The sequence below is a fragment of the Nerophis lumbriciformis genome, linkage group LG34, assembly GCF_033978685.3.
Source record: "Nerophis lumbriciformis linkage group LG34, RoL_Nlum_v2.1, whole genome shotgun sequence".
Classification (NCBI taxonomy): Eukaryota; Metazoa; Chordata; class Actinopteri; order Syngnathiformes; family Syngnathidae; genus Nerophis; species Nerophis lumbriciformis.
The window spans coordinates 3,977,306-4,001,276 of record NC_084581.2 but is presented as its reverse complement, the minus strand read 5'-3'; the positions used below and the strand labels follow the sequence as shown (position 1 = coordinate 4,001,276).

Genomic DNA, 23,971 nt, shown 5'->3' with positions numbered 1-23,971 from the left:
ATGCTACCTCAGTAGAAGCATTTAAGTCCCATCTTAAAACTCATTTGTATACTCTAGCTTTTAAATAGACACCCTTTTTAGACCAGTTGATCTGCCGTTTCTTTTCTTTCTCCTCTGCCCTCCTCTCCCCTGTGGGGGGGGGGGGGGGGCACAGGTCCGGTGGCCATGGATGAAGTGCTGGCTGTCCAGAGTCGGGACCCGGGGTGGACCGCTCGCCTGTGCATCGGTTGGGGACATCTCTGCGCTGCTGACCCGTCTCCGCTCGAGATGGTCTCCTGCTGGCCCCACTATGGACTGGACTGTCACTATTATGTTAGATCTACTATGGACTGGACTTTCACAATATTATGTCAAACCCACTCGACGTCTATTGCATCCGGTCTCCCCTAGAGAGGGTGGGGGTCACCCACATATGCGGTCCTCTCTAAGGTTTCTCATAGTCATTCACATCGACGTCTCATTGGGGTTGTGAGTTTTTCCTTGCCCTTTTGTGGGCTCTGTGCCGCGGATGTCGTTGTGGGTTGTGCAGCCCTTTGAGACACTTGTGATTTAGGGTTATATAAATAAACAATTGTCCATCCTCGTTTTATTCTCTGTCACTCGTCGTCGCCATGACTGTGTCTTCTTCGTTCTTCTGCTTTGTCTCCTTCTTGTTGTGTGTGCAGTTGTGCACTCGCCAAAAGCCATAGATGTTATAACGTGACTGGGCCGGCACGTTGTTTATATGAAGGAAAAGCGGACGTGACGATAGGCTGTCCTCACTCAGGTCCGCAAAATTCGGGAGAATGGTTGTCCCGGGAGATTTTCGGGAGAGGCACTGAAATTCGGGAGTCTCCCGGAAAATTCGGGAGGGTTGGCAAGTATGCACTAGTCACATTTACAAACAAACAGTATGATGCTAAGTCACTGACCCACTAGTCAGATTTACAAACATACAGTATGATGCTAAGTCACTGACTCATAAGTCAGATTTACAAACATACAGTATGATGCTAAGTCACCCGACACTGCAGCGCCAGCGCAATGATGTCACATTATCGATAATAATTAAGCACTTTTAAACTTGGGACTTCCCGCGGGCCGGATTTTGAACGCTGGCGGGCCGCATCCGGCCCGCGGGCCGTAGTTCGGGGACCCCTGCACGAGACAGTATATCTTACCTTTACTTGTAAATGAAGTCCTTTTGCCTTTCCTTCTGGATGAAGATCTCTATGACTTTGTTGTAGAAGTCCTCCTTTTTCTCTTTTTCTCTGAGTTTTAAAAGTCTCTCTTTCTCAATTGAGATAATTAATAATAATAATAACTGGGATTTATATAGCGCTTTTCTAAGTCGCTTTACATGTAGAACCCATCATTCATTCACACCTGGTGGTGGTAAGCTACTTTCATAGCCACAGCTGCCCTGGGGTAGACTGACGGAAGCGTGGCTGCAATTTGCGCCAACGACCCCTCCGACATTATTCAATTCACCAGTGTGAGTGGCACCGGGGGCAAAGGGTGAAGTGTCCCGCCCAAGGACACAACGGCAGCGTTTTTTTTTTTGGATGGTAAGAGGCGGCGAGCGAACCTGCAACCCTCAGGTTTCTGGCACGGTTGCTCTACCCACTACGCCATGCCGCCACGGAACGTAAGCTCCTGTTTCCCCAAAAAGCAAGTGGTGTTATCAGGTATTTTAATATCTCACGATCTTCCTTTACATTGGCATTGTGGATGCTGATATTTAGTCTCATTTAGAGCCAGATCAATACGTGATATTCCAAACGTTTTTTTTTAAAGAAATCTGACCTTGAATGTGGGCAGATGAGCTTTCATGTTTTTCGAGACTTCTTGGCAGGTTTTTCAGATCCATCCCATCCCATCCATTTTCTACCGCTTGTCCCTCTCGGGGTCGCGTGGGATGCTGGAGCATATCTCGGCTGCATTCGGGCGGAAGGCAGGGTATACCCTTGATAAGTTGTCACCTCAGTACATCCCATTTGGGTCCAAACACGGTCAATCGTGGAGAATAAATGGCAGGGAAAGCAACAAAGACCTTTTTTTGTAGCACAGCCACAAAACCATTATTTTCCAGTAAACCAATCCTTTTGAAATGAACAAATTATATTCTGTCCTCGAACCACACACGTTTGAATCAAATCTGGCATTTCTGGCGTTGGTCTCCTACTGACTTCTTGCTTTGATTTGGAAGCCCAGTCTTGAAAACTTCCTTATTTTAGAATTCAAATCCTCCATTTTTAGGGCGAAAAAGCATCACAGTTTGCAGGAAGCGTAGCAATTGTTTGTTGTTTTCTTCTTCTACTTCTTAATTGTTAACCGGTCTTGGCAGTTCATGAACTGCAAGTTGACAATATATCGTTCCCTACTGTGAGGCAGAGGTACTTGCTGCCTCATGGCCAGCCTTTTCCCCGTGGCAACAAGCACGCGCCCCCTCGCACGCTCAATACACTTTGTGTGTTGCCGTGGAGGCACCACCTGTGTCTGCCTCACTTCTTGTCTGCCGCGTTATTTTCATCAGGAAACACTGAATTTCCGCGATTTTGACCATGAAAATTATCAAAATATACAGGAACCACACCAAAATCACATAGAAAGCTTAGACCAAAAGAGAAATATTAAAACATATTTTATTTTATTACTTAGTTTTTGAACATCTCATGGTTAAGCCTTTTACCCTCCCTGGTGGCAAGGTGAGGGACTGCCTCACTTGCCTCCCCTAACAGCACATCACTGATTATTACTAACCACAATGGAGAGAACAATAAAAAACTTTACATGCAAACTTAAACACAAAATAGAAACTCAGTACCTTGGAGGACACACATATTAAATGTATGAAGGATCGTGACCTTGCATTAAAAATATCGCTTAACACAAAGTCATCAACGAACAGGCAGATATTTACATCTTGAAGGAACAACGTTTTCAGAATGATAAGAACAGCCAAAGCTAATTACTTTGTAACTATATAATTTGAAAACACAAAAGGAAACATCAAAGCAACTTGGGAACAACTTTAAAAAAATACCAGGAAAACAAAGGAATAATGATAAAGGACTTGAACGTGAGATATACGGACAACTCCTAAACAATCATTGTTATTTAGCACACAGTTTCAATGAAAATTTCATCGAATCAGTAGCCGCTATTGCACAATGTTTCAAATCTGGCAACACCATGAAAAGAGTCAAATACTGTCACTGAAGTTATACAAGTTAAATAATCTAGAACTAATGATATTTTTGGAATGGACACTCTTATGCTAAAGGATCTCACTTCCTCAATTAACCAAATCGTTGAAAAAAATGTAAAAAATCTGTCAATCTGCCAAGGCATACTCTCAAGGAATTGGAAGTCAGCAGCAGTCATCCCAAATTTAAGAGTAGAGATCCACATATTATTAGCAATTACAGACCCATATCATTCCAACACTATCAAAAGTAGCAGCAAAATGGATAATTTCACACCCTAACACAACTGAATCTGGCTTTCATCCAATGTACTTTGGATTAGACACCAATACTCCACCGAGACGGCCAACAGTTTTTTGTTGAGAACTTAAAATTCTTATTAGATAGGGGATGAGTAATGGGGGCTGTTTTTCTCGACTTTAAAAAATATTTTGATACTGATACATAAACGACCTTCCAGAAGTCTCCTAACACCCACACTCAACTTTATGCAGACGATACGGTAATATACACACATGGCACCAGCCCTGCACAGGTGGCTAAAGTTCTAACACAGTGTATGTGGTTCATGTCTTAACTTGGTTGAATCAGTCATGCTTACAACTTAAAGGTGTTGTTTGCAACTTGCTCACAGCAACATTTTTCCAAAGCAAAAAAATATAACGAGAATCCCTCCTGCTAACTTATGTTACCATTAGTGGTTTAACAGAATACATTTGTTTGACAAATATATATATTTTTCACAATTAAAAAGTTTATATAATAAAAAAAATGTATTGGTCTGAATAAAATGCATTTTTTTCACCTTAGAAAACACTTGGTACCACACCAAGTACCACACTAATGACCAACATTTAATTACAACAGCATAGTAGGCCTAAATATTAAATAAAACAAGGCAGATTTTTTTTACAGTATGTAACATGTATATTTAATATTGGCCACTGTAACATTACATACAGTTTGAACCGTAACACTGTGTTTGAATATTTAATTGGGTGATTCTTTGGGTTACCACTAGATGGAGCTCGCGTACCACCAGTGGTCGGCGTACCACAGTTTGAGAATCACTGTTCTAGATCATTTGAGCGTACGCTTGCAGTTAGTACCAGCATCTCCCAGAGCACACCTTCAGCGTGCTAAAAGAGTGGGTTCCAATGTAAATACATTGCAGGACCGCTTATAAAACACACATGAATAAAATAACTGCATTATTCTGTCAGTTGCAAGGTTAAAAGTGTCACACATTTGAATTATGCTGTATGACATGCAATGTTTGTGTGTAAGTAGTTTGCATGTGTATTGTCATACAGTCAGCAAAAAAAAAATGTCACTCAGCTGACAGCCTTATTGTTGTTGCCATGACAACCTTAACAGAGGCCGTCTTCCTGTGCTATTTATTGATGTCATGACCATCGTCGTGGGAAAGAAGCTTACTGTAACGTCATTAATTGTCGTTACTACTTTCTGTCGGCCTGATCCATGCGCTTTACTTCACCCATTTAGTACCAGAAAGACATATAGGTGAATAAAGCAGGAAGTGTTGTACAAGGAGCTCTACACACCAAATGTTACCTTTGGTCAATACTAAATTCAAATCTCTTCACCTGATTTGGCTTGGGGACGTCTTAGCATCAAATTTGTCCTCATTTCCAAATGTTAGTTTGTGCCTCGGTTTAAATGTTCGCCACACATCAATTGTTTGATTGTAACATGCATCTCAGTTGTAGTTTTGAGTACAGAATTACGCATAATAAAATCGCTAATGCTAATCAGTAGACCATATTTTCCGGACTATAGAGATTCACCGAGATATAAGCCACGCCCACTATTTTTATTTTATTTTTTTCATATAATAACTGCAATGGACTATAAGCCACAGGTATATACGTTGTGAAATGAGTTATTTACACAGAACGATTCTGTAAATGTTTATTTACATACCTTAATTGTTTCCAAACGGTGTCTTCAAGACGGCAGTAAAACGGCTGATCAAACAAAACAGATGTCATGGATCTACTAGCTGCAGAGGCTAGCTCTACAATCAACTAAACAGACTCAATGAGTCCACGGTGATGTTTTGGTGAATTTTGCGAAACTGAAACAATACACAAAGAATGGCATTGTAAGTCAATAATTCTAACAAAGACATTTGTAAATGTGTTAGCATAGTAGCTAATGCTAACGGCACTAGCTTGATTGCATTACGATAGCACATTCAAACACTTCTACAGACATCACACATGGGACGGTATAGTAAGTATAAACAACTTTTGTTATACTGTAAAACTTACAAACGTTGTTTGATATGATGAATGAAGAATCCATTTGAGTAAAAACGCTATGTACGGCTAGAAGACCAAACAAGCAATTGTACTTCCTGTTGAAAGAACTGGTCAAAACAAAAAGGCAATGCAGCGCTGCAGTACCTGCAGTGAGTAAACTTGTCCAAAAGATGGCGCCATTGTACAAACTATAACACATTTAGTCAGTGTATTTTCTTTTTTTAGTTTGTTTACTTTTTGCATTATGGCTGTCAGTGAAGAAAAATACATAAATTAGCTGCACGGTTTTAAACGCAGGAAAAAGTAGCAGCTTAAAGTCCAGAATTTACGGTAGCATCGATCTAGCACATTTGTTTTAATATACAGTGGTACTTCAACTTAAAAGTGTTTTGAAATACGAGCTGTCTCTTGGCTTTTTGTCCTGCTTTAAATTGCGAGCATATTTTAAGTCACACGCCTGCCAGGCCGCCGGTTGAAGTAATGATTGTCCACAAGCCCAGAGGCAGAGATTGACACAATCATGTCCTTCAACCACTGAGAAATTTAGAATGAGTTAGTGTTGGTTCCGATTGTTCCATGATGGAAAAGCAGTCCACTGGGATTGCCGCATTAGTCCTGTCCCCACGGTAAATGCTGAACTATATTATTACATTATTTCATAACACCACTAAAATGTTTTGCAGTATATACTATAGTATTCATCCATTTTCTACCGCTTGTCCCTTTTTGGAGTCGCGGGGGCTGTTGAGCTGTGAGAACCACTAAATATTTTACACTTTGGTACGTGTACCAGTAGTGGTACGCAGGCTCTATCTAGTGGTACGCCAGATAATCACTTGATTAAAGTACAGTGTTTTATTTTCCTATATTCAAACACAGTGTTACTGTTCAAACTGTGTGTAATGTTACAGTGGCCAAAATATTACACATACCAGTGATAATGATTCATGTAAGAAATGTACTTTATTTGCCGTCATGGAGGCGATGATTAGTCATTTAGAGGAGTGGCTACGTACTGTGGATGATCATTATTTAGATCAGGGGTCGGCAACTCAAAATGTTGAAAGAGCCATATTGGAGCAAAAATACAAAAACAAATCTGTCTAGAGCCTCAAAAAATTAAAAGCCATATTACATACAGATAGTGTGTCATGAGATATAAATTGAATTAAGAGGACTTAAAGGAAACTAAATGACCTCAAATATACCTACAAATGAGGCATGATGATGCAATATGTACATATAGCTAGCCTAAATAGCATGTTAGCATCGACTAGCTTGCAGTCATGCAGTGACCAAATATGTCTGATTAGCACTCCACACAAGTCAATAACATCAACAAAACTCACCTTTGTGCATTCATGCACAACGTTAAGTTTGGTGGACAAAATGAGACAGAAAAAGAAGTGGCATAAAACACGTCCTCGAAAGTCGGAGAAAGTTATACACCAAGGTGAGTTCAAGGACCGCCAAAATTAGTAGGGCAAAACGGCGCTCGCCAAATACTCCAATCAGTGAAGCATGTTTAATATAAACAGTGTGCTTTATAACAATTAGGGATGTTTGTGTCATGTTTGTCCTCCTACAGAAACTATATTAACACAAAAAATATATTTTTTTCCCCTCATCTTTTTCCATTTTTCATACATTTTTGAAAAAGCTCCAGAGAGCCAGTAGGGCGGCGCTAGAGCCGCGGGTTGCCGACCCCCGATTTAGATGCACCAGTGTTACCCGGGAGAGTAAAAACAAATAGGCGGTCAACAGTGAAACAAAGCATCTACTAAAAATATTATGTCGACTAATATTCAAGGTTGAATACGTCGACTATGACACTAGACACTAATCATTGAAATGTACAATTCTCACCAGTGACGTTAAACGTGAATAGAGTGTGCTGTAGACGACTCAAACTCAGAGATGTCAAGGGTCGTTGGGGCACACACAGGGGGTGTGTCACATGCAGGTAGTGTGGTTGCTTTGCATAAAAATGAATGTCTTGCAACTGTAAATGGGTTCTCATTATTCACTTAGAGGGGATCTATAATTATTTTCTTCTTGTCGGACCTATACATATTAATTAAACGCCTGAAAAAGGAGGATTACCTCCAAATTCTTCAGGACATCCTAAAATCATCAGCCCGGAGGTTGGGTCTTGGGCGCAGTTGGGTGTTCCAACATGACAATGACCCCAAACACACGTCAAAAGTGGTAAAGAAATGGTTAAATCAGGCGAGAATTAAAGTTTTTAGAATGGCCCTCCCAAAGTCCTGACTTGTGGACAATGTTGAAGAAACAAGTCCGTGTCAGAAAACCAACAAATTTAGCTGTACTGCACCAATTTTGTCAAGAGGAGTGGTCAAAAATTAAACCAGAAGCTTGCCAGAAGCTTGTGGATGGTTACCAAAAGCGCCTTATTGCAGTGAAACTTGCCAAGGGACATGTAACCAAATATTAACATTGCTGTATGTATACTTTTGACCCAGCAGATTTGGTCACATTTTCAGTAGACCCATAATAAATTCATAAAAGAACCAAACTCCATGAATGTTTTTTGTGACCAACAAGTATGTGCTCCAATCACTCTATCACAAAAAATAAAAGTTACAGGAATCATTGGAAACTCAAGACAGCCATGACATTATGTTCTTTACAAGTGTATGTAAACTTTTGATCGTGACTGTATAATGTAGACCACAAGGAAGTGTGGGAACCCGTTCATCAACTCGACACGACTTGTTGATACGTTGAAATGCACTGCGTAACACGAAGTTCAGACATTCTCTGTACTTTTTTTTATTGAGTACGACTGCAAAATAATCCGGCATGAGGCCAAAAAATGCCTACACTGCTTACATTCAAAAAATGACTCGAAGTCGAAAAGGTGTCGTTCATGCACCTCTCCTCCCTCCCCTCCCTCCGTTCAACGTTATCTCTGTGATAAATATGTGACTTATACATTTCATTCTTCATTTACATGTGCTTCATATAGTTTCCTGCATGTAAAACTATCAATGTTTTGTCGCCTTAAATGGGTTAACATGACTGCTTAGGGGGAAAATGGTTTAGTTTTCATCCTATTCAGTCTTTGTCAGCCCTTTTGGAACTTAGAACAAAAATTGAGGTACCGCTGTACGTTGAAAAATATGTATTTACACAACATGTATACAGTTTGCACATATACAGATGCGTGATATAAAAATAGGAAATGTCATGCTCGACTGCACTGGAGCCAATGAAGATGTCCCCCCGACCCCGACTTAAACAAGTTGAAAAACTTATTCGGGTGTTACCATTTAGTGGTCAATTGTACGGAATATGTACTTCACTGTGCAACCTACTAATAAAAGTCTCAATCAATCAATCAATGTGTACGAGCACACATCCGTCAAGTACTTCCTAATTGTTGTCCTCATGCGTGTCGAAGGTTCTGTTTGTATTCTTTGCATCTGCTTGATGTTACCCCCCTTTAGCGACCATGGTGTCCTTGGACAGGTAGACCACCCAGTAGACCATGTTAAACGCCCCAAAGGACACGGGGAAGAGGATCCGTGCATACTTGTCAATTTTGCTGGTCCCGCCCATGCCAGCAGTGGTGGGCTGTGAGCACGGCGTCTGCTTTAGCTCCGCTTTGTTCGCCATCGTCTGGAGGTGTTCCAGCTTGGGCCCAAGCAGATGCTGCAAGGAAGCGGAGGAGGTGTTTTGCTCGCACGGCGTCCCCGCCGTCACGTCGGGCGCGCAGGCCGCTGCCTGCGGCGTGCTTTTCACCAGTTCTTTCTCCTCGGAGGACGAGGCCCCGCTGAGCACGCTCTCGGTTTTGGGGCTGGAGCGGGAGATGGTGGACGAGCTACCGTTGGCTCCGCCGGTTAAAGGTCGCAACGGCCTGGCTCCTCCCACTCCTGAAATGTTGGTTTTGGGCTGGGCTCGCTGGTGATTGGTGGATTCGTGGTGGGAAATATAGTTCACACGCTTTCTCAGGTTACCGTTGCTGTCGGGGTTTTGCTGTGAAAACAAATATAATGTTGCAATGTGAGAAAATACATGAAGAAGAGTCACATAAATGTTTATGGTCTGTCTGTGTAAAATACAGCTATATTCATGAATAATGATAATCATAATAATAATACAAACCCCGTTTCCATATGAGTTGGGAAATTGTGTTAGATGTAAATATAAACGGAATACAATGATTTGCAAATCATTTTCAACCCATATTCAATTGAATGCACTACAAAGTCAAGATATTTGATGTTCAAACTCATAAACTTTATTTTATTTTGCAAATAATAATTAACTTAGAATTTCATGGCTGCAACACGTGCCAAAGTAGTTGGGAAAGGGCATGTTCACCACTGTGTTACATCACCTTTTCTTTTAACATCACTCAATAAACGATTGGGAACTGAGAAAACTAATTGTTGAAGCTTTGAAAGTGGAATTCTTTCCCATTCTTGTTTTATTTACAGCTTCAGTCGATCAACAGTCCGGGATCTCCGCTGTCGTATTTTACGCTTCATAATGCGCCACACATTTTCGATGGGAGACAGGTCTGGACTGCAGGCGTTCTCAGACTAATTTCACTTGCTCAAGCCTTTTCTAACATTCCATACTGCAAAATAATAAAAGTATGTATTATGATTTGTGTTGATATCCATTCATCCATTTTCTACCGCTTGTCCCTTTCGGGGCAGCGGGGGGTGCTGGAGCCTATCTCAGCTGCATTCGGGCGGAAGGCGGGGTACACCCTGGACAAGTCGCCACCTCATCACAGGGCCAACCCAGATAGACAGACAACATTCACACTCACATTCACACACTAAGGCCCATTTAGTGTTGCCAATCAACCTATACCCAGGTGCATGTTTTTGGAGGTGGGAGGAAGCCGGAGAGGGAACCCACGTAGTCACGGGGAGAACATGCAAACTCCACACAGAAAGATCCCGAGCCCGGGATTGAACTCAGGACTATTCAGGAACTTTGTATTGTGAGGCACATGCACTCTCCCTTGTTCCACCGTTCTGCCCTGTGCTGATATCGTTTCGGATTAATATAGGCATCGGTCAATACTCAAGTCGCCAATATCGGAATCGTATCTGAAGTGAAAAAGTTGTATAAGTACATCCGTAATTTCAAGTGGCAGTCGCCATTTTATCTTACTTTGAAATTGTCTAAACAAAGGTTTGTGTGTCCTTCACAGCGTGCCGGGGCAACTTAAACCTTTCAATATTGATGTGATTACAGAGGCCCTCACACAGATGGCCTTCATCATCGAGCAGACATCGGAGTCACTTATGGAGGATTTCACTCATTTCACACCAGCTTAAGACAGAAAGTAGGTAGCACTGCATCCTGGTGGGAAATGCAGTATGGAGTCAAAGGAGCTTATCCTTTGGGAGTAGATGTTTTCAAGCAGGCACGAGTGTGATGCTGCCTGCCACTAAAGCATTTGCAGGAATAATCCACCCCCTCACCCTCGCCCGGAAACAGAAGAGCCTCAATGTTATTGTTGTGTCCAATGCGTAACACAGTAGGTGTGTGTTTGTTGAAGGTGTGTCACACTGACCACGGGACCCATCACACTCTGACCCTGATGTCAATTCTTCACTCGGGGTCAGCAGAAGGAAAATACTATTTCCCTGGCGGCACAGCATCTCTGAGACCTATACAGATGCACTCAGGCTGTGTTGCCTTGGCAACCTGCTAATCCACTGAAGTGCTGTTGTCACTATACAGCATTCAGGCGTGATTATGCCATAGTGGGATTTGGACCGGCGGGGGCAACTTAAAGTAGTCAGTGAAAAAATGACATATGCATTGCTGGGTCCTGTCACTGCTCATTTAAGAGTATGAGATCTTCGCAAGAAGAATATGCACTTGAATATTTCCAAAGTGAACAAAGCTTTGAATATCTTATTGAAATAACTTCAGCCCAACTCTTTGATCACACTCACTTCTGACAGTAATTCAGGAATAGAAGTACGTTAAATAGAAGTATGTTATCAGACCACAATGGTCTGACTACGGTAATATATATCCTTCTATTTTATATATATATATATATATATATATATATATATATATATATATATATATATATATATATATATATATATATATATATATATGTATATATATATATATATATTAGGGTTGTACGATATACAAGTATCTCAGGGCAGTCAATCGCAAATGCACTATTTGGTTTGTCTTGGAAGACGTTTCGCCGCTCATCTGAGTAGGCTTCATCAGTTCATGCTCATAGACTTAGATTGGTCAGATCTAGTCCAGTGGCTGGTGCCAAAACCCCAAATATTTATCAACCTTGGAATGAACTTAAAGGGGAACTGCACTTTTTTGTTTAAATAATAATTAAAGGTTTTTGGAATTTTGCCTATCGTTCACAATCGTTATGCGAGACAAGAAGGCAATAGGTTTTGGGGTTTTTTCACAGTCTCCTCCTATCTGGTTGTGCACCAAATCAGGAAAAGAGCTGTATGTGCACACGCATAGTTGACAGTCTGAAGTTGTATCGAAGAATCCCGTAGTTCGCATTTTGTTGCAGAAAATAAACGTCGTCAGTCTCCTTGGACAAGTTCCTGTCTTCACAATAAAAGTGCTGCTCAATCCTGCCTGCATTAACAAAATAAAATTGGCCTGTGCACTCATACTTTTAAGGTATCCATTTAGGAAAGTGACTATTTTAGTAGATGGCTCAAGAAACTAAACACCAAATAAATCTAACTAGTGCCTTGCTTTTAGATTTCATACCCAGGATAAAAGCTGAAATGTTGAAGTGAGTTTATAATAAATATCAAAATTTAATTTTTAAACACAAGATAAATGATAGTGAACCATGTGTTCATGTAGTAACTACCTGGACACACATTCTGCTATACTATTTTTGCAGAATGTCCTTACTGGAAAAAAATCAGTCTCCTTGGAAAAAGAAGGAGGACCGAGTCGTCCTCTTCTTTGACGATGATAACCAAGTTGACCAAGTGTTGTCCTTCTTGTCATTGGTTATTAAAAATACACGACAGTCAGAAGGTTTGCGGATCAGGTGGCCTAAGTGATGGATGTGCTTCTGCTAGAGGTGAGATTTGTATTTATGAAGAACATCATGTTGAAGCAATGCTCTATATCCAGAACAATTGTTTTATTTGCTCATGTCAAATAACTCTCGTCACCTGCAACATGACATACGTTTACTTGTATTTACTTTGTATTTTTCATATAATAGAAGGAGTATGTTTTTATCTTTTAATGACACATTCAACAGTCCAAGCCCTGGCAGCTGTACACTTTGTTTCCCTCGAGAAAGCCAAGAAAATATACAAACCAGGACCAGAGAATGACTGGATGTGAGCTGCTTTATAACCTTAGAAAAACATAAAATCTTATTTTATGTAATAAACATTTATTTTACTTTATTGTTGAAACAGTGAGAAACAACTCTTTGCCCCACCGGCCCACCAAGAACCTGAGTGAAGAAGACCAAGAAAGACTACAACAGTTTGAGGACAATTTTTAAAAAGGCTTTAACGGGTTTTTAAATAGGCTTTGTTTTTTTTAATAAAAATACATTTTGAGCTTGTATTGTTTGTTGTTTTACGACACAGCATATTTTTCACACACATGCACACACACACACGCCTGCATGCACACACACTCACACCTGCATGCACGCATACCCTCGCACACGGTCTATAGAAGTGTTTTCTCTTTTTCATGACTGTTAACAACTTTAAGATTAGGGTAACAGGTTTATGAAATGTTGACACATGATTCGAGTATCTTACCAACTTCATTCAAGAGTAGGGTTGCAAAATTCCGGGAATATTCAAAGTTGGAAACTTTCCATGGGAATTAAGGGGAATTAATGGGAAATTGATGGAAATAAACATTGAATGCAACATGCTAGATCTTGCAGCATGATTATTAGCTAAAACAACTTGATTTCAAGCAAATTCAGTAGAATTTCAATCCTGCACAGTGCATTCCTCCATCACATGTGCAGTGCATTCTTCCATCACATGCACACATAATTCCCAGCATGCTACACAATTCAGCAGGGCTATTGAGGCCACACTAGTATTTGAGCCCAAGGACTTCATCCAGTCAGGTAAGTGTTGATGATATTACTGGGGTAAATATTAGGGATGTCACATAATGGCTTTTTGCCGATATCCGATATTCCGATATTGTCCAACTCTTTAATTACCGATACCGATATCAACCGATACCGATATCAACCGATATATACAGTCGTGGAATTAACACATTATTATGCCTAATTTGGACAACCAGGTATGGTGAAGATAAGGTACTTTTAAAAAAAATTAATAAAATAAAATAAGATAAATAAGTTAAAAAAAAAAAATTGAATAAAAAAGAAAGTAAAACAATATAAAAACAGTTACATAGAAACTAGTAATTAATGAAAATTTGTAAAATTAACTGTTAAAGGTTAGTACTATTAGTGGACCAGCAGCACGCACAATCATGTGTGCTTACGGACTGTATCCCCTGCAGACTGTATTGATATATATTGATATATAATGTAGGAACCAGAATATTAATAACAGAAAGAAACAACCCTTTTGTGTGAATGAGTGTGAATGAGTGTAAATGGGGAAGGGAGGTTTTTTTGGGTTGGTGCACTAATTGTAAGTGTATCTTGTGTTTTTTATGTTGATTCAATAAAAAAATAAAAAATTTGAAAATTAAATTAAAAAAACAATACCGATACCGATAATAAAAAAACGATACTGATAATTTCCGATATTACATTTTAACGCATTTATCGGCCGATATTATCGGACATCTCTAGTAAATATATATAATATATGGTATTTCAATTTAATAGAGGTGTAATTGCTTGTTACTGTATGACTGTAGACTACTCCAGCAGACTTCCACTCAAGCTAGCCAGCTGTTCCTGTACTTGTTAAATGATTTTGGGGCCAATATCTCTAGCTAGTTAGGTTTATGTACCACCACTGTCACGTGTGGGTTTACGCTTGCTGCGCGGTTGTTCTTCCAAGATGCAGAATGGACGGCTCCGGACGACAGCGTGAAGGTAGGCATTGATTTAATCTTCGTAAATCATTACTACCAACATACAGAAACAACAACAAAAAGGCAAGCGTGCCTAACGCACGTGAAACTAGGACTTAGCATAGGCTAGGAGACAAGCAAAACTTGGCACTGGAAACATGAACTCACAAATCTTACGTGACAGTAGCGGGAAGCAAATAATGAAGCAACACCGAGTGGCCGGAAAAAGCAGGCTTAAATAGTAGTCTCTGATTAATGACAGGTGTGATCCAAACAACAAATGACAGGTGACACTAATGAGTCACCATGGTGACAAAAACAAACAAGGAAGCGCAGACGGAACTAAAGAAGTCCAAAACTAACAGAACATAACTAAACAAAGCATGATCCGGACCACGGATCATGACAACCACAGTCTCATAATGAACCGAAAATATTTCTCCGTTAGCCGTGATGCTAATTTTCTCTATGTTAAATCCCATTCATTTATGCTAACAACGTTAGCGATCCGAATTTACCTTTTTTATGATCTGTAAAGTTCAACTAGCAAATACTAAATCAAAATGTGTAGTTTCCTCTGCCTTCTGTTCTACTAGCCATTCTGTTGTCATACAAGAATGTAGGCTATAGTTTGATTTAGCATGCTGATTGAGTGATCATTTATTCATCTAGCCTATTTTTATTCATTTGTCCATCAAAAAAATATTTTTAAAGACTACTCCAATTGTTTAGCTGACTATTTATATATGCGTGTGGCATTGCATTAGTGTTTTACAAGAATAAATATATACAAACAGAATAATGCCAAGTACACCATCTGATGTGTGGAGACATTTCACCCCAACCAATGTAGGCGGAAAGGCTGTGTACATTTGCAAGTACTGTGCAAATAGCTACGTCAAAAATGCCACAAAGATGCAGCAGCATATACACAAGTGCCCAATAATATATAATTATTGTAATTGCCCATTAATTCCCACATATAACCATTAATTCCCATGGACGGTGTCCAACTTTGAATAATCAAAAAATGGTCAATATTTCCAAACTTCCCGAGCTTAATTTCCCGTGGTAAATTTCCGGAAAGTTTCTGGAAATTTACCGGAAACTTTCCACCACTTTTTGACCCTATTCAAGAGTAGCCTCCAAACTAGAGAGGGCTCCAATGCAACAGTTTTTAACAAAAATTCAAACTGAGGTTCATAGTCAATCCTCCTCTTCATGACTCCAAAGTATGTTTACAAATAAAGCAGTAATGGGAGATTGTAATGAACACATTACACCACATATCTAAAAGGAAATTTGTACTGAGGAACATTATATTCATCATGAAAATGGATCTTAAAAACACTGTTATAGTATTTGGTCATTAACACACATGAAAAATAAATGCAATTGGCAGCCAAGGGGGCTTCATGTTTGATTGTTTAAGGAAAAGTTGACAATGGCAGATAGTGAAACGTTTTCTGCACACTAGATGAGTTGTTTGAAAGTTGAATTAGCAAATAAGTTTGAATCATTGGAGCCAGGATGTGAAATGTAAAACATTCATAGGGCATGAAGTAAAGTGAAAGTAACAAAATATATGATTCAGCTTATTAGTGGGTTCAGTGTGGTGCAAAAAAATACACAATTATAACCATGGTTGATGTGTAATGACACCATCAATAGAAAATACACAAATATGATCATAGTTGAGATGCAATGACATTATCTATGAGAAATACAAAATTATAATCATGGTTGAGGTGTAATGACACCATCAACAAAGTCAAATACATGTGAGATTTGGGCAAGAGACTGACATTTTTTCAGGTTCAAACCCTGCATTAAAAGCATTTGATGATCCCATAATGTGATGTTTACAAAATATAAAATTATTTTCATTTTGAAACAAATTATACTTGTTCTTAAATATCAGTACTATACAATCTACTATATCTGTACATAATTTTAACAATTAGGCAACCCAATCCATAGTTTATTCGAACTATTATTGCTTAGTGATTACTAAAATAACAATTGATCTATGATCTACATACATGTTTTTTTTTTTTACGTTACCCTTTGTTTGCATTCATTAATTGATTAGATCACATTATTTGCGCTGAAAATGGCTTTACTGCCATTGTCGAAACCACTGTGGGCATTCCATTAGAGAAATACTTGTCTTCTTCTTCTGTTATTTCTTATTGACAGGAGTGTCGCAAACCACTGGCTATGTCGGCCTTAAATTGACTCATCAGCACCCCCTGTCGTTGAGGACTGCAACCTACGGTTTTTGCAAGTGAGCGACAAAAAATTGCGCACATGGGAAAAAAAGTGGAAAAAATGTTTACTTGAAAAAAATTGTTTTTCTACTTGCAAATCTTTTAGTGTGGTTGTGAAACATTTTTTTTTTTGAGTTTGTGAAACTTTTGAGTTTCCGAAACGTTTTTTTTTTTTAAGTTTGTGAAACATTTTGGAGTTTGTGAAACATTTTTGGAGTTTTGGCAGTAATTTCACTCCATAATCGTGTAAAATTCTATTCATGTGAGCAATTCAATGTCAGGACGTGGACTATGGTGTGTTTGTTTTCCCGAGATGCAAGTAAAGCTGGATGTGGCATGGCATGAAGGTAAAGACATATTTTATTTTACACTAACAAAGGAACAAAAAGCGCGCTCAAGGCGGAAGTACAAACTTGACTAATGAAACAAAAAAAACCTTGCACGTGGGCAAAAAACTATGGACATGAACAAAAGTCACTAACTGTGGCAGGAATAGAAAACACTTACTTGACATGGCATGAAGTGCGCAGAGGTAAACAGAGTGAGAAAGGATAATGTCACCAGGACGAATAACAGAAACAGACAGGCTTAAATAGCAGTGACATGATTAGTGACAGGTGTGCGAGTGCAAAGCGTGAGACAGGTGCGTGACGCCAAACGTGGAACAGGTGAAACTAATGGGTAACCATGGAAACAAGACAAGGAAGTGAAAAGGCAGGAACTAAAAAGAGTCCAAAACCCAAACAGAACATAACTTAAACAAAACATGATCCAGACATGACATTCAACTTCAAATGGGAAATGAATATGTGATATAAACTCATGCAAAGTGAGATATGCCAAGCCTTTATTTGATACAATGTTGCTGATCATATCTTATAGTACTTGAAGACTCCAAATTTTAAGACATTTTATTTTCAAGGTTTGTAAGCCATAATCATCAAAATTATATTTAAAAAAAAAAAGGCTGTATGTAAAAGTTTGCATGTTTTGAGCCTGTGAACATATTAATGTTCACTTTGTACTGTAAATCTAAACAAAACTTTGCACGATATTCTATTATTTTTAATATTTCACCTGTATATGTTTTAGGGAGATGATAAAGATTGTAAAAAAAAACAAAAAAACAATCTCACCAAATGTTACATTATTGTGTAATTTCCACATATGTTTTATTTTGTAAAATTCTACAAAATAATATATATTTATAATCAAAAACATATTTTTTTCTTTCTTTTTTTTCTATGCTACGTACGTACCTCTCATGACCTCACTGTTGGCTTTGTAAGGTCATGTTAGCTCGAAACTAAACAAAGTTCAAGTTAATTCACCCTTTTGTTCTCTTTTTTCCAAATAAGAATGGATAAGAGAACTGATAAGGAACCAAATTGTTAAGCAGAATCGAAAGTGGAATTGGAACCGTAAAAAATATTATAATACATTTGATCATTTAAAAAAAAAATTTAATTAGTATGTGAGGCAGAGTTAGGCGCGTGAAAAACAGGCATTTTCAGGGGTTATACACTTTTTTTTTCACTACTTACAGGGGTTTTGGAACGTAACCCTCATGATTGACTGTACATGGACGTGTATTGAAGACGGCAAACCTTTTTCAGGTGAATGTGACGGGTAAAAAAATGCCTCTGTGGTTCCGACTGTCACGCCACCTCCAGGTCAATGAAGGTCCTGCACTAAGCTCATGATGCATGAGATCTGCTGTGTAAGCGCTGCTTCAAGCAAAGTGCTATCACATGATCTGCCATGCTTATCTCTGACAGACACAACACTCACCTGCAGCACTTCTTCTGTGTCCTTGGCCTTGACTGGCGTGGTTTGGGGCACCGGGGGACATTTGGCCGGCTTCTTTTTGGCTCGCTCCATCTGCGCGTTGGTGAAATAGTTGACGGCAGCAAACTCGATGAGGGCGGAGAAGACAAAGGCAAAGCATACTGCGATGAACCAATCCATTGCCGTGGCGTACGACACCTTGGGCAGGGAGTGGCGAGCGCTGATGCTGAGCGTTGTCATGGTCAGCACCGTGGTGATGCCTTCGGGGTTAAACAAAATGACAGATGGTAAATGCACAAGTGAGAGAAATACTGATAGATGTTGGTTTCGGTTTACACCGGGAATAAAGGAACTGAACTCTAAGGGCCTGATTTACTAAGATCCAAAAACACGTGCTAAATAGCATGTGCAAAGTAAAAAATAGAATGTAGAATTTGTGGGCGTGGGCCGTGGGAGCAACTAAGACTGAGTGTATAATTGATAACAACTGCAAAAGTGGTGCAGACCGCCTTATTTAAATGAGGATTTTGCGTGTACTAAGCGGGTTCACCATGGAAACATGCATTTACTGCACATTTATTTTATTATGCTCTCCAACCTGTGCATAATGTTGTTGAAAGAACAGCACACTTTTATTATTTGTAACATCTTTCTTGTCACGTGGTGATGCGGGGTTTTGTTCTCCCAGGAAGCAAAGGACGAATCCGGACAGGACTTACGGGTGACAACTTGATTTAATAGAAAAATAACACAAAACTGGTACAAAACATAAAACAAACCGACAGGAAGAGGTGTCGAACGCACTGGAAGCTAAGGCTAACACTTAGCACAGACTAGGGAACTTAGCTGAGTCTAGAATCAAGAACAAACTTACGTGGCAGTCGCGTGATGCAAAAACTAAGAAAGCAGAACGAGTGATGAACAAAGGTGGGCTTAAATAGCGTCTCTGATGAGAAACAGGTGCGCGTGCAAGGCAGGTGAAAATCAAGTAACCATGGTGACGAAACAAACTCACAGGTGCACAAGTAATAACAAAGGGGGAGTCCAAAACTAACCAAACATAACTTAACAAAACATGATCCGACCACGGATCATGACATTTCTGCAATATACGTTAGCTCCTTAAGTCATCCATCATATTATAAAATTATATTGCTGAATAGACGACCTGTCTATTATTTTAATTAGAGATGTCCGATAATATCGGCCTGCCAATATTATCGTCCGATAAATGCGTTAAAATGTAATATCGGAAATTATTGGTATCGGGTTTTTTTATTATCGGTATCGGGTTTTGTTTTTTTTTCTTATTAAATCAACATAAAAAACACACGATACACTTACAATTAGTGCACCAACCCAAAAAACCTCCCTCCCCCATTTACACTCATTCACACAAAAGGGTTGTTTCTTTTTGTTATTAATATTCTGGTTCCTACATTATATATCAATATATATCAATACAGTCTGCAAGGGATACAGTCCGTAAGCACACATGATTGTGCGTGCTGCTGGTCCACTAATAGTACTAACTTTTAACAGTTAATTTTACTCATTTTCATTAATTACTAGTTTCTATGTAACTGTTTTTATATTGTTTTACTTTCTTTTTTATTCAAGAAAATGTTTTTAATTTATTTATCTTATTTTATTTTATCAATTTTTTTAAAGTACTTTATCTTCACCATACTTGGTTGTCCAAATTAAGCATAATAATGTGTTAATTCCACGACTGTATATATCGGTTGATATCGGTATCGGTTGATATCGGTATCGGTAATTAAAAAGTTGGGCAATATCGGAATATCGGATATCGGCAAAAAGTCATTATCGGACATCCCTAATTTTAATTAATGACAGTTCAAATATGTTGACACACACACGTAAGACAAAGGATTGTCTGTCCATCTGTGTTCGCACCGCAATCTCCTTTGCCGTGTGTCTGACTGTGGCAGTTTGCACGCAAATGTCAGACATAGGAAATGAAGACACAAAATAGTGCCGAAAAACGGTTTTAGCATTGACAAATCACATTGCACGTACAGAATATTTATGCTAGTATCTTCTCCTCTAAGTATTGTGACCTTTCTCATATATCAGCATATATTCTGCATATTCATGAAGACAGACATGCTAAATCGATTGCGCTCACTAATTTTGCTCACTTGGGAGACACATTCCTCTGTACACAAGTTTAGTAGATCATTTTTGCGTGCGCTATCAATTTTGCACATGTTTTTGAACACGCAAACTTTTAGTAAATCATGCCCTAAGCCAGTGGTCCCCAACCACCGTGGACCGATTGGTACCGGGCCACACAAGAAATAAAAAAAGTAAAAATATATATTTTTTTTTTTTTTATTAAATCAACATAAAAAACACAATATACACTTACAATTAGTGCACCAACCCAAAAAACCTCCCTCTCATTCACACTCATTCGCACAAAAGGGTTGTTTCTTTCTGTTATTAATATTTCTGGTTCCTACATTATATATCAATATAGATCAATACAGTCTGCAGGGATACAGTCCGTAAGCACACATTATTGTATTTTTTATGACAAAAAATAAATAAAAATACCATACCATCCGTGAGAAAAATTTTCAAGCGTTGACTGGTCCGCAGTTACAAACAGGTTGGGGACCACTGCCCTAAGCGATACATTAGAGCGCACCACACTGTGTCGACAAATAAGTACCATAGAAAACCATCCTAAATGATTACCTTCATGTTATTGCCAGTTAAAAAGTGACTGAAATCATTCACACGGTCTTTACCAGAACAGTTGATGTTGTCTTGCACTCATGTGTATATTTAATTTACTGAATGCACTATCTACACCATCCACCTCATTAAATCTAATGTACATGATGACATAACTTCTGAGGTGCAGCACTGTCACATGACCACATTTTTATGACAACTATGGCCCAAGAGGTCTCTTGCCTATAGGCTCCTAGGAGCTAGCAGCTACACAACAGCTAAGCACACAATAGTACTCAAGCTCGACAATCGTCTCAAGTGTCTTTAATTGAACAATTTTGCAGTCTAAAATAGCAAATTTGTCAATACAAACAAGTATCAAATAATTATAGTTACATATTACTTACACATACAATGTATCCAAGGCTGAAGCGTATTCAAAAGTATCCAGTAACTAACATGTCCGCATCATTCAACTTACTGCGTTATGAGCTTAACTCAATGAATTACTTTATAGCCACTTGGTGTCGGCAAAAAAACTACTACCACTCCACTTCTACAGCTTTTCAGCCCATTCCAGATGGTTAACATGGTTTGAATGAATGAAATTAAACAATGGATGTCCGCTAACTTCTTGCAACTCAACGCCAAGAAAACGGAAATGTTGATTATCGGTCCTGCTAGACTCCGACATGTATTTAATAATACCACCTTAACATTTGACAACCAAACAATTACACAATGCGACTCTGTAAAGAATCTGGGTATTATCTTCGACCCAACTCTCTCGTTTGAGTCACACATTAAGAGTGTTACTAAAACGGCCTTCTTTCATCTCCGTAATATCGTTAAAATTCGTTCTATTTTATCCACTAGCGACGCTGAGATCATTATTCATGCGTTCGTTACGTCTCGTCTCGATTACTGTGACGTATTATTTTCGGGTCTCCCTATGTCTAGCATTAAAAGATTACAGTTGGTACAAAATGCGGCTGCTAGACTTTTGACAAGAACAAGAAAGTTTGATCATGTTACGCCTATACTGGCTCACCTGCACTGGCTTCCTGTGTACTTAAGATGTGACTTTAAGGTTTTACTACTTACGTATAAAATACTACACGGTCTAGCTCCAGCCTATCTTGCCGATTGTATTGTACCACATGTCCCGGCAAGAAATCTGCGTTCAAAGAACTCCGGCTTATTAGTGATTCCCAGAGCCCAAAAAAAGTCTGCGGGCTATAGAGCGTTTTCTATTCGGGCTCCAGTACTATGGAATGCCCTCCCGGTAACAGTTAGAGATGCTACCTCAGTAGAAGCATTTAAGTCCCATCTTAAAACTAATTTGTATACTCTAACCTTTAAATAGCTCTCCTTTTTTAGACCAGTTGATCTGCCGTTTCTTTTCCTTTCTTCTCTGCTCCCCTCTCTCCTTTGTGGAGGGGGAGACACGCAGGTCCGGTGGCCATGGATGAAGTGCTGGCTGTCCAGAATTGGGACCCGGGGTGGACCGCTCGCCTGTGCATCGGTTGGGAACATCTCTGCGCTGCTGACCCGTCTCCGCTCGGGATGGTGTCCTGCTGGCCCCACTATGGACTGGACTCTTACTATTATGTTGGATCCACTATGGACTGGACTCTCACAATATTATGTCAGACCCACTCGACATCCATTGCATTCGGTCTCCCCTCGAGGGGGATAAGGGGGGGGTTACCCACATATGCGGTCCTCTCCAAGGTTTCTCATAGTCATTCACATCGACGTCCCACTGGGGTGAGTTTTTTCTTGCCCTTATGTGGGCTCTGTACCGAGGATGTCATTGTGGCTTGTGCAGCCCTTTGAGACGCTTGTGATTCAGGGCTATATAAATAAACATTGATTGATTGATTGATTGTTTGAGTAATTTCACTTGATCAAACCTTTTCTAACATAGCACACTACAAAATAAAATGTGTACTGATATCGTATTGTGTCTGTATCAGCCAACGCTCAAGGCTTTATTATCGGTATCGAATTGGAAGTAAAAAAGTTGCATCAGGATACAGCTAGTTTTTAACAAAGCCATATTAGTCTTTTTCTTGAGTTGTTTGCTGCATACAACACTCCAGTTGAACGGCACAAAACCAAGACCACGACACTTAGCTTTTTAAAATGAATTTATCATCATTATTGTGTTTTCAAAAGCAACTGTATTGTGTAACTCACTGTTCAGGTTCAATTTCAAATCTGTCTATATATTTATCCTGCAGTGTAGCGCATAAAGTCACACAGCTAAACAAAGGTGTGCGTGCATGACAGCGCTTAAGGACACAATGTAATGAATTAGATAGAATGTCACATTGTCGCTGTCACTGTGCCATGAAAAAACAGACAAGAGGGTATGCAAGAGAGTTTACAAGGACGAGTGTGTACAGAAATAGAACACACTTTATATATGCTCACAGTGCACCACTCACCCTCAATGTATTTAATTCAATTTAGACAAATAAAAAAATAAAAAAACTTCCTTCACATTGGCAATTTAGAACATTCAGTGCCTGCCATAGAGTCCTTCCACAACGTAATGCATCCCCCATGTCCGGACGTGCCCCTTCTATAATTGTCTGTCATTCAAAGGCAACAGAAGGACAGTGATAGGTGAAATGTAGCTTTAGGCCGCCAATGGAGAATGTTACCTTTTTAT

At 39.3% G+C, this 23,971-nt stretch overlaps 1 protein-coding gene across 1 annotated transcript in view; it reads right to left on the bottom strand.

Annotated features, from left to right (window-relative positions):
- Positions 1 to 8,122: 8,122 nt before the first annotated feature.
- gabra4 (gamma-aminobutyric acid type A receptor subunit alpha4) overlaps positions 8,123 to 23,971 on the bottom strand; it is a 46,812-nt gene continuing 30,963 nt past the window's right edge. Inside the window, exons 8-9 of the mRNA XM_061929354.1 lie at positions 18,589 to 18,845; positions 8,123 to 9,472 (exon numbers count right to left, since the gene is read on the bottom strand). Coding sequence (XP_061785338.1) covers positions 8,930 to 9,472; positions 18,589 to 18,845 — 800 coding nt within the window. The 3' untranslated portion in view covers positions 8,123 to 8,929. The remainder of the gene's footprint in view (positions 9,473 to 18,588; positions 18,846 to 23,971) is intronic.